Source organism: Bufo gargarizans, chromosome 10, assembly GCF_014858855.1.
Source record: "Bufo gargarizans isolate SCDJY-AF-19 chromosome 10, ASM1485885v1, whole genome shotgun sequence".
In the NCBI taxonomy this organism is placed as follows: domain Eukaryota; kingdom Metazoa; phylum Chordata; class Amphibia; order Anura; family Bufonidae; genus Bufo; species Bufo gargarizans.
This window is the reverse complement of record NC_058089.1, coordinates 28,402,482-28,414,666: the sequence shown is the minus strand read 5'-3', so window position 1 is coordinate 28,414,666 and position 12,185 is coordinate 28,402,482. Positions and strand designations below refer to the sequence as shown.

Below are 12,185 nucleotides of genomic sequence, written 5' to 3'. Positions count from 1 at the left end.
CAGGATCCGTTTTTTGTGGGTTGTTGTTCTGATGGATCAGAGGAAGGGCAAAATATTCAGTAACGTCCACACACACTTACTGCTGACACCCTCTCCTCTCTGTCAGGGAGCTCTACTTGTATAAGCGTTTAATAGAACAGGTTCTGTAGACATCTATGTGGAATCAGCTGACGACGGCGTAAAAGGAGTTTGCTTCTTCTTGGCGTTAACATCGACCTGTAAGGCTGAGTTCATACTTAAGTTATGTGGTCAGATTTGGCCTTGTGACTGCCGAAATAAGTGAAGTGTGCAGTGATTCTATGTGCGACACCTGTCATCTGCATGTCATACGGACTCACAGTATTATTTTACTGCCAAAGCAGACTCCCTATGCCTGTTACTGCAAACCACTATAAAGGCTCTGTGCAGCCAGGAAATAGCAGTTTTTTTTACGTTATTCGCCGCAAATTTATTCAGATTGAACCAAATTATTATTATTTTTTATCAGCGAACTGGCGAATCTAATTTTTTAAAAATTTGCTCTTGTATAACTGCAATTGAATCCCAGGCCTAAACAGTTAACAAGGGAGTAGGGGTAGGGAAAAAGCCTAAGGTTCTTTTTAAATTGTATCTTGTTGGCCCAAGCAGCCTGCCCTAAGGATTCTCCTATTAAGGGACTCCAACCCACAAATGTTGAAGTGTTTTGCAATGTTCAAGTCCCCATAACCAGGGATTGGACTTATGCTGTTAAACCCATTATGTCTTAACTTTTGCTTCTTAACTTTATGGACTAGTCATGGACTATTTATTTTTATACTGTGTATGGACTTTGCCCTTTGTTACAATTTTTTCTGATGCCATTAGCCCAGATCCCTCCTGTTATGAGTAAATGCATATGCCTGATTTATTTGCACTGTGAATTTACATATCCCTTAAAGGGGTTGTGTCTCTTCAGGAAGTGGCATTTATCATGTAGAGAAAGTTAATAAAACCTACTTACTGTGTTTGTCCATATTGCTTCCTTTGCTGGCTCAATTCATTTTTCCATCACATTATACACTGCTCATTTCCATGGTTACAGCTACCCTGCAATCTATTAGTGGTGGCTGTGCTTGCACAGTGTAGAAAAAAACACCATCCTATGTGCATTCCTTCGATCATGGCCACCAGAGAGGCCAGCACTTTTTCCTACAGTGTGCAAGCACGGCCACTGCTGATGGATTGCAGGGTACTCGTAACCTTGGAGACGAGCAGTGTATAATGTGATGGAAATATGAAACCAGCCAGCAAATGAAGCAATATTGATAATAACAATATGTTAGTAAGTCGCTTGTACTAACCTTCTCAACATGATAAACACCACTTGCTAAAGTGAGACAACACCTTTAACTTAACTTCTTACAGGAAGAAGAAAGAAGAAAAAGAACCAAATCTGTGTTCTGTGCATATGTCACTGTTTGTTTTGAAGGTTGCAGAAGATCTACGTGGCAAGACACCAGGGTCGGTTTGTGTTAAAATAGGGGGGAATGCAGTGACCCAGTGGAATACCGGTAAAGAGTTAATTTACTGCTAAGAAAGGTTAATATATTTTCACTGCTGTTCTATGTGATTACAACAGCTGAACATGGGAAATCAGCTTAGTGATCTGGTCCTACTCAGCAGGAGTAGGGCTGATTATTTCCCGATTAACGAGCATTTCGCTCATTTATCAGGTAATCTTCAGCACCTTTACACCAACAGATCATCGCTAACGAGCATTCCTGCAGGCGCTTGTTAGCAATTATCTGCCCAATGCATGGCCAGTGTAAAGGGGCATTAAGACTGAATGCACAGGTAACAATGTTTTAAAATTTAATAGGAAGCCTTCCCAGAAAAATGGGGGCTGTTGGGGGTGGTTGGGGGTTCAATTCCAAAGTATTGTCTATCGCTTTGAAAGGAGACGTTTAATAAAAATATATAGTTCAGGTAATCAGATAGCGACATACTTTTGCATGTAGTACACCAATTGTATGTTATTGATTATTGTTCTTACTTGTTTTTTGCAGGTGGCTGTAGTCACAGTATAGCTTCCCATTGCGGCAGACACTGTAAATGAAGCAGCATCAATAATTGCTTACACATTTTCCCAGTAAATAAACACAAAATGTTAAGAAAATTTTTGCTTATAAGCTCTGTTTACGCTGGTGTCATGGCAATATGCTGTATGCTGCACTTTTTTAGCCATGAAAGAGCAACCAAAACCATACATAAAAGAGAAAACAGAAGGATATAGACTGAAGATTTAAGCTCCAGAGCTGTAGTCAACCAGGTCTTTTACAGACTCAAATTTATCAGCTTAGCCACAAGGCTCTATAGTTAATTAAAATGAGACCCTCTTTTGGTGCTGGGTAACATTTCTAAAACCCCATGGCCTACAAGCTGAATTGGAAGGATACCTAAATCCTCACAACTCTATCCCTGAACCTTCTCACTTCACCCTCGTTCTGTGGAGGCACTGGTCAAGCATGCAGGCGCTCTAGTGTGTGCCTGGTGACACAACCCTAATAAGCTCTCTCATCTAGCCCACGAGCCAGCAAGTGGTCTTCACCACCGCGTGGGATATCGGCAAATGGCTAGCACTCTGCTGATTTCCATACCTTCTGCAAGTGTATAGAACGTACTACATTAACATTATAGTATTAACTAAGTTCCATGTTAACAGAGTAGCCTGCACACAGGTCAAGATGATGAGTGATACATCTGTAGGTTTGACATTGTCAAACTGATATTTATACAGTGGCCTGGGATAACCACTATAAGTTGAATCTACTTAGGACATAATTCTATTGAAAACTAGTAATTAGTTCAGAAGCCCCCAAAATTTCAACCCAAAAGTCTACAAAATGAAGATAAAACAGAATTAAGCAGATACACTAACTGATACCAATAAAGCAGAACCTTACATATAAAACTCAAAAGGAGCTGTAAAACTGTAAATCACTGTCTACGATGAGGACAAAAACTTCTTTAAAGGGGTTATCCAAGACTTTAACAGACAACCCATGGTGGCTGTCTGTTACCGGGTCCCCGCCTCTGGATTCAGTCTGCATTGCTCCACGGCTGGTGCTTCTCCTCAGGGTACTTTCACTCTTGCGGCAGAGGATTCCGGCAGGCAGTTCCGTCTCCGGAACCGTCTGCCAGATCTGGCAATCCGGATGCAAACTGATGGCATTTGTCAGACGGATCCAGATGCAAATCCGTCTGAAAAATGCATTGAAATACCGGATCCGTCTCTCCAGTGTCATCAGGAAAAACGGATCTGGTATTAATCTGCATGCGCAGTTTTGCTGGAACACTTAATGCCGGATCTAGCACTAATACACTTCAATGTAAATTAATGCCAGATCCAGCATCCGGCTATTTTTGTCTGGAGAGAATACTGCAGCATGTTGCGGTATTTTCCCCTTCAAAAAAATGTAAGATGGACTGAACTGATGCATCCTGAACAGAATGCTATCCATTCAGAATGCATTAGGATAAAACTGATCAGTTTTTTTCTGGTATTGAGCCCCTAGGATGGAACTCAATACCAGAAAACAAAAACGCTAGTATGAAAGTACCATTACTGTGCTGAATCGGTATCCTGTTGATGGGGGGTATGTGACCTCAGAAACCACTTGCTGGCCACAGCAGTGATCTACTCCCCTTGTGTCACACCTGTTTCAAAAGGGGAGCAGGTAACCCCTGCAGCTAGTAATTGACTGCAACAATCATGTGCTCCACGTTCCCCCCTCAACAGGATGTTGATTTCAGCACAGCTGGGAGAAGAAGATGCCGCTGGGGAGTGATGGAGATCCACCCAGTGCAAAGCAATATACCTGAAAATAACATGGAGCCACCCAAATTTATTGCCAAGGGAGCAGTTCATCCTGGCACAGGTAAAAAACAGCACAGAACATGTAGAATGTGCTCTACTGACGGGCACTACTAGACAGGTAACCACCTCAGTAATACAGTGAAAATGTCCATGTTGATTGGCTGGATCTTTCAGTCATTCACATGTGCCACAGATTGGCAGTGAGTGGGGCATTGTATGTTAAACGTGGCTTCAGGTTAAAGTGGCCCTTAAAGACCATTATATGCTGAAAATATTACAATCTAAGACCATTGTAACTTGAGAGATCACTTTAAATAGCTAAACTAATGTATATCACACCACTGTTTGGAGGTTCCATCAGGGTTTCCTTCAAGCTGTCAGTGGCCATCAAACCAGAACTTTAGAAGAAATCAAACAGATTCTATAAAAGTCATTGGGGTCTGTCAGTATTAGTTTGGATCTGTCAAAAAATGTATCCTTCACAGTGTCATGACTTATTTATTAAGGGGAGCTATGCAGGGGCAGACTGGCCATATCTCCCGGTGGCAGGTGCCATGGGGGCCGCCTGAGCTCATCTCATGGTTGCCAGCTAGATACCTAACAATCTGATGCTCTCAGTAGTTATTAAAGAAGTTATCCAACCCCTATAAAGACCTCTCCTAATGCCCTGGGTCCCTCATATAGTTTATATTTACCCCGCTCCCCAGCACTTCTGATCCCCGCATGGTCGCCACTGCATCTCATCATAGTAGGCCACGATGGGGGCGAGCCTCCCTAGTGTTGCCCGCAATGGTGCGATGCAGCGATCAAAAGCCACGCGGTTGCCGGGGAGCGGGATAAATATGAGGGTCCCAGGCATTAGAGGGGTCATTTTAGGAGTTGGATAACTTCTTTAAAGCTGAGCATCAGGTACTTATGCGCCTGGCAGGTGGCTGCAGTTGCCCTTCTGAATTGAGCTATATTGATGTCCTCAGGATAGCGATACATCTGAATACTGCAGTGGGGGGGGGGGGTGTATTTTGTGCTGGGTTCACAGTTTGTGCTGCACTATGATATTGATGGTCCCGACCACTTCCGTTGTCTCTGCCTATTTGTGTTGTCTCTGCCTAGTTGCGTTGCCCTTTCTGTCATTTTGGACCCTCCTATAATATGGGGTTTAATTTGAATTTTTTTCGAGGACCACTTTAAGCTTCCAGTTCACCCCTGGCGCCATGACACTAGTGTAAACAGTAGCTAATGTATATTTAACATATATTTATGTACGATTACAAGTCATACCATATCAATGCACAAATATTACACTGCATAGTAAGGCAATGCACAGGGCAGTCCGTATTTCGGTCTACAAAACAACAGATCTGAAAAATACGGATACCGTCCATGTGAATTCTGAAGTTTACTTGTCCACAATAAAGACAAGAATATTACCTGATCTATAATTTGCAGAACAGACACACAAATCCGCAAAACATATCCATAGAAATGAATGAGTCAGTGTGCTAGTTACAAAAAATGTAGATAGCACATGGATGAAAAATACGGTTGTGTGCACGAGAACTTATAGTGAGGCCCATAGCATACAGTGTATAGGAATGCTGAACAAGCATAATGCTTTATAGAACGTGGACCTTTGGAAGTTATTAGGAAACCATGGTATCCATAGTATGCAGATGACTGACAATTCAATAATACATACCACTCAATGCCATTTCTGTAAAGTTTTTCTCCAGGTCTATGATATGTTCCCAAGTGGTAACAATAACATTGACTCTGTGGAACACATTGACCGTATTGTGTCAAGTACAATCCCTTCTTACAGACGCAGCCATCAATGGGAGTAAAGTCCATGGTGCATGATCTATCTGCCACACTCAAAGATTTGCAAGTAGTTTGGCATGTCTCGACATTATTTTTATAAACCAGTGGAGGCAGGCAGTCTTTAATATATTTGTCTAAAATAAAAAGAAAATAAAAAATTATATATATACAGTATATATATATATATATTTTTTTTTTTTTATTTCTGTAATATGTCTAGATAAATCAGAGGTAAAGCCTTTTCTATCCCCTAAAACTCATGTCCACGCTCAAAATGTAAAAAAAAAATAATCTATGATATACTACTATTTTAGCATTCCAGTGCCCACCCATAGATCTAGGCAGCAGGATCACATGCCATACATCTATATGACCCCAGCAGACAAATACAAGCCTCAGCAGTCTTATGCCAAACATGCTAATTGCTCCTTACAGGTGGAACTGTGTCCCTTTAAACAGGAATGGATTGGTCAGCAGTGTGTTGTCTGGGTAATAAGGGTGGGAAGAAGTCACTGACGCTAACTATGGCAGTTTCTGTCAAGGTTCGGCCACACGGTCAGTTTTCTGCATTCTATTATGGAAGCCAAAATCAGGAGTAGGTCGTAAAAGAAGAGAAAGTAGAAAGGACAGGTATGGCTTCTCCTCTTCTTTGAATTAACTCCTGGTTTTGGATTCCAAAACTGCAGGCAGAACCTTCTCAGAGATGCTAGAGTCAGGATGTAGTACAAAAGACTAAAGCACAGAATTTGTGTCTGTACTGAGGAAGGTTTCAAGTTGAAGAATAGAGTAGCTCTGTGATGGCTATCCTTCGGCACTCCAACTGTGGTAAAACTACGACTCCCAAGATGTACACTTGTTTGGCTGTCATCGAAATGAATGGAGCATGCTGGGAGTCGTAGTTTCACCACAGCTGGAGTGTCGGAGGTTAGCCATCACTGGAGTAGATCATGATAAAAGCAGATGGGACAGCAAGTGTTCAGTCAGTAACTATTTTCTTCCCATTTTATTGTTTCTCCCAGAATGGATGGCATTAAATAATTTGAGGACTGTATCATTCTCCCACACCAGATTTCTGGTGTAAAAAAACTGAAAACCTCGTATTTTCAACTTTTTAACGGCCATTGCGTCTAACTGTAGGCACAAGTGGCAGTTCTACACTGCCCTACCTATTGCCTCGAAAAGGGGGCATTGCAAGGGTGGAAGGGGTCGGGGCCAACAGACCTGGGTCATTTATCTTCTTTTAGGCCATTTATTTATTTATTTTTACATTAAAAAAAAAGTTTGGGAATTCTATGACAGCTAGGAGCTGATGTAGATTTCAGTCTACGGTCACGGTCTGTCAAAACACCTCGTCATAAATTAGGCGCATGCTCCAGCAGCACAGGGGATATCATAGACCAGCGTAAAACATTGCATGTATCATGTACTGTGTGTCTGAAGAAAAAATCTCAAAATTGCCCTCACCTAAATTTAATTTGCAAAAATGGTTAAATCCCACTACTCACCGCACATTTTTATCCTCCAGTTCGCAATTATGACACCGCGCTCAGTGCAAGCTCGGACATAACTTGAAAGGGCTGCACACATACAATTCTCAGAATTTTTGCACAAACAAGTGTCATACAAGCATTTCTATAATGGAAAGAAATTGCATCTCACTGTTAAAGTATAACTTAAAGGGAACCTGTCATGTGGATATTTGATTATAATCTAACTAATTATATACAATCATTAACTACTAAAAAGTGCCTTAGACGTATTCACTTACTGGTGTGACAGATGGTTACCTCATAATATACACACAAAGATGCCGCATGCCACATGCTAATGAGCTGATTTGAGTCCAGCGTGATGTCAGTGAGTCCAGCATTTATTTAATTCAGAGCTATAGCCACTCCCCTGTCCACCTGCTGCTGATTCCTATGGAAAATAACTGTCAATCAGCAGCAGGTGGGCGGGGAGAGTCAGGAGCTCATGAATATTCATGACTCATCATTATCAGCTGGAGCTTTTCAATACAAGATGTTGGCAGATTGACTGGGTCAATTAAAGAAAGTGACCCAGCATTTTGCTAAGAGAACCAGTCACTTATTTATGTTGCCCTTAGTTAGGACACCATAAAACTGGTGACAGGTTCCCTTTAAAAGGGATTTATCATAAGACTAATGGTGTCATTTAACAAACTGATGTAAAGTAGAGCTGGCTTAGTTGCCCATAGCAACCAATCAGATTCCACCTTTTATTTTGGACAGCTCCTTTGGAAAATGAAAGGTGAAATCTGATTGTTTGCTATGGGCAACTAAGCCAGTTCTACTTTACACCAGTTTGATAAATGACCACATAAATTTTTAGTCAGTTTTCAAAGGAGTCTGCGTTGCCATAATTTGCACTAAATGTATCAAATGTCGTGATCCCCTGCCACACATTGCTCTGTTTGGAGCATGAAGGTGTGACTTCAGTCTAGGTTTTATATAATGCAATAGGTCTGTGATGGCTAACCAATGGCACTCCAGCTGTGGTAAAACTACAACTCCCAAGATGCCCCCTTGCTTGGCTGTTCTCAGAACTTCATAGAAATGAATGGAGCATGCTGGGGGTTGTAGTTTCACCACAGCTGAAGTCCCGGAGGTTAGCCATCACTGGTAGGTGCTACTTAAAAGAACTATGAGTAGGAGTATGTCAGGAAGCCTATCCACTGAAGAAAAAATTCAGGGTGATTTCGAAACGCGTTTGGAGGCTTCTGTTTAGTAGTCATCTTGAAGCAGCGACCATCAATTTAACTCTATAAGACTACCTGCACTGGATTTGAAACTCTATAAATGCGGCATCACTCTGGTAATACAGCGCACGGCGTCCAGGCCCTGACATTGCGCAGATGCTGGCGACAGGAAGTGCAACTGGTGGCGAGCGACGGCTGGATGTATGAGTACACTGCGCTATGGAACAGAGGAAGCTCCCTGGACATTCGTGAGTTCACAGCACAAATGATATGCCTAATAACAATTATTCTGAGGAGAGACATTGTAGTATGTTATATATACAGCAGACACATTACTATGGAGTCTGGCAATCGGTAGCCCTTCTGTTCTAACCAGTAGAATTACCACCTCCAGATATTGGATTTTTGGATAAAACATCATTGGTGAATAAAGCCTATGGGTGATGGTTCACTGTATGCAAGACAACTGGAGCAACATTGTACTAGTTGTATCATTATTCATCTGATGAATAGTGCTTATTTTAAACGAAATATGTCATCAGAAAATGACCTTTGAATCACGTTTCTATGTTCAGGGCCGTCTTTAATATTGATTGGACCCTGGGCAAAAATTTACTTGGGCCCCCTGGATCCCGCCTTCCCACACCTTAGCAGGCAATCACGCCTTCCACCACAACACACCCACAAAAAATCCACACATCTGGTAGAGAACAGTGAATTACTGTAAATACTTCCAGTTCTGAAGACTCCAGCGGCTCAGGATCAGTGTTCTGGGCAGTTAGGCTCAGGCTGGAAGTGGGCACCGCTCTGCAGGAAGGAGAGCAGGGCTCGGCTCACCCTAGTGTTCCAGTGCACCCCAGCACCCCACAGTATGCAGTATAGCACCCTATAGTATACAGCACCACACAGTATGCAGTATAGCACCCCACACTATACAGTACCCCACAGTATATAGTAGAGCAGTATAGCAGCCCACAGTATACAGCACCCCACAGTAAACAACACCTCACAGTATACAACACCTCACTGTATACAGCAGCCCAAACTATACACGATACAGCCCCCCCACACTATACAGTACAGCAGTATAGCACTCCACACTATACCGCACCCACAGTATACAGACCCCACAGTATACAGTACAGCAGTATAGCACTCCACAATATACATCCCCCACACTATACAGCCCCCCCCACACTATACAGGCCCCCCACACTATACAGACCCCCCCACAGTATACAGCCCCCCACAGTATACAGGCCCCCACACAATATACAGACCCCCACACAGTATACAGCCCCCCACAGTATACAGACCCCCACACAGTATACACTCCCCCACACAGTATACAGCCCCCCACACAGTATACAGCCCCTCACACAGTATACAGCCCCCCCACACAGTATACAGCCCACCACAGTATACAGGCCCCCACACAGTATACAGCCCACCACACAGTATACAGGCCCCCACACAGTAATACAGCCCCCACACAGTATACAGCCCCAACACAGTATACAGCCCCCCACAGTATACAGTACAGCAGTATAGCACTCCACAATATACATCCCCCCACACTATACAGGCCCCCACAATATACAGTACAGCAGTATAGCACTCCATAATATACAGCCCCCACACTATACAGCCCCCCCCACACTATACAGGCCCCCCACACTATACAGGCCCCCCCCCCACAGTATACAGCCCCCCATAGTATACAGGCCCCCCCACAGTATACACTCCCCCACACAGTATACAGACCCCCACACAGTATACAGCCCCTCACACAGTATACAGCCCCCCCACACAGTATACAGGCCCCCCACACAGTATACAGCCCACCACAGTATACAGGCCCCCACACAGTATACAGCCCACCACACAGTATACAGGCCCCCACACAGTATACAGTCCCCACACAGTATACAGCCCCCCCACACAGTATACAGCCCACCACACAGTATAAGGCCCCCCACAATATACAGACCCCCACACAGTATACAGCCCACCACACAGTATAAAGCCCACCACACAGTATACAGGCCCCCACACAGTATACAGCCCCCCCACACGGTATACATCCCCCCACACAGTATACAGCTCCCCCACACAGTAAACAGCCCCCACACAGTATACAGGCCCCCACACAGTATACAGCCCCCCACACAGTATACAGCCCACCACACAGTATACAGCCCACCACACAGTATACAGGCCCCCACAGTATACAGGCCCCCCACAGTATACAGCCCCACACAGTATACAGCCCACCACACAGTATACAGCCCCACATAATATACAGCTCCCCACAGTATACAGTCCCACAATAGTCCATGTGGACTGTCTCAGGACAAGACACAGTTCTGATAACTGTACTGTAACTATAATGAGCACCTGTGTGACCATCACATGTCCAAGGCTGATTCATTAGAAGTAAACACAAAAGGTTGCTGAAAAAATATTGTCCTGTTTGGCCAATACAACCCATCATAAAATACAGCAAATATATGGTGCTGTCACATACCATTCTGTGGTATGTAAAAAAATGCAAGGAAATATATATATTTTTACAAGAATTTATAGTTTCTTTTTAGCCACACATTCATTAAGACAGATACAGTAGAGTAGATAGATAGATAGATAGATAGATATAAACTGATCTATCGAACATGACTGGATACTTTACCTGATAGAAGGGAGCTGGATTGATAACATGGTGACACACAGCAAAAACTGAATCTTTGGAATTTAACTTGGAGCACCACAGTGAGGCATATGACTCTATAATAAAAATAGCATTATATCATTAAAGACTGAACTGATTGAAAGACTATGCTCAGCTCATCTTTAGATTGGATAATTTCCAATTGTCTGACTCTGAAGATACTCTTTTCATTACCCTCAATGTAACAGCTTTATACAGTAATATTAAACATAATTTAGGATTATATAGCCTTAAATAATATTTGGACATCGATTCTGCCATGAGAAAAAAAAAGAAAGGAAGCTGGTTTCATCCTTACTGGAATGACCTTCATTTCAGAGAACAATGATTTCACCTTTAAAGATCAAATCTATCTTTAGTTAAAAAAAGGGACCACAATGGGCACGAAAGTGGCACTAAACTATGTTAATCTCTTCATGAGTCATTTTGAGATATCCTACATCTGGAATCACTCTTACACTATGCATATATTATATGTGTATATACATATACATATTTTGCTATAAAGAAGATACATTGATGATCTTTTTATTCTTTGAAAAGGTGACCCTGACATTAAAATTAAGAGACTCACATATTTTGGTGGCTATATCAGAGTCACCTTTTCAAAGAATAAAAAGATCATCAATGTATAGACCCAGGGTCTATCTTTCACCAGTACCATCAACAAAGATGGAGCAATCTTTCTTGATATTATAGTGTAACGCAATGAGAGTCGTATCATCATTTGTATCCACTTTAAGAAACTGGATAGTAAGTAGTTACCTGGATTTTTCAGTAGGACACTACAAAAAAAATCAATACTTTTAAGCCAGTACAAAAGGATTGTAATGCACAATGGACTTTGACAAACAAGATTAAATGATTCACAGTAGGTTTAAAAACGAATGATATCCAAGATCACTGGAAACTCATGCAAAAAAAAAGGTTGGTCTGTCTCACAACTTAATCAAATTATCTGAACCACAGTTAAAATATGAGTTTTGATATTAATACATGTTGCCTGTGCAGAAGACCTACTTCAAGGAACCAACCAACTACAATTACCCCCAGAGAGAGAAAGAAGAACAGAATGTATAGGCTGT

The 12,185-nt window shown here is 42.3% G+C and overlaps 1 protein-coding gene across 1 annotated transcript in view; it reads right to left on the bottom strand.

The window, feature by feature from the left end:
• The window catches only part of LOC122920024 (mucin-2-like), a 354,839-nt gene that overhangs the window by 233,617 nt on the left and 109,037 nt on the right, over positions 1-12,185 (bottom strand). The window contains exons 14-17 of the mRNA XM_044269233.1: positions 11,062-11,156; positions 7,159-7,285; positions 5,532-5,787; positions 2,012-2,064 (exon numbers count right to left, since the gene is read on the bottom strand). Coding sequence (XP_044125168.1) covers positions 2,012-2,064; positions 5,532-5,787; positions 7,159-7,285; positions 11,062-11,156 — 531 coding nt within the window. The remainder of the gene's footprint in view (positions 1-2,011; positions 2,065-5,531; positions 5,788-7,158; positions 7,286-11,061; positions 11,157-12,185) is intronic.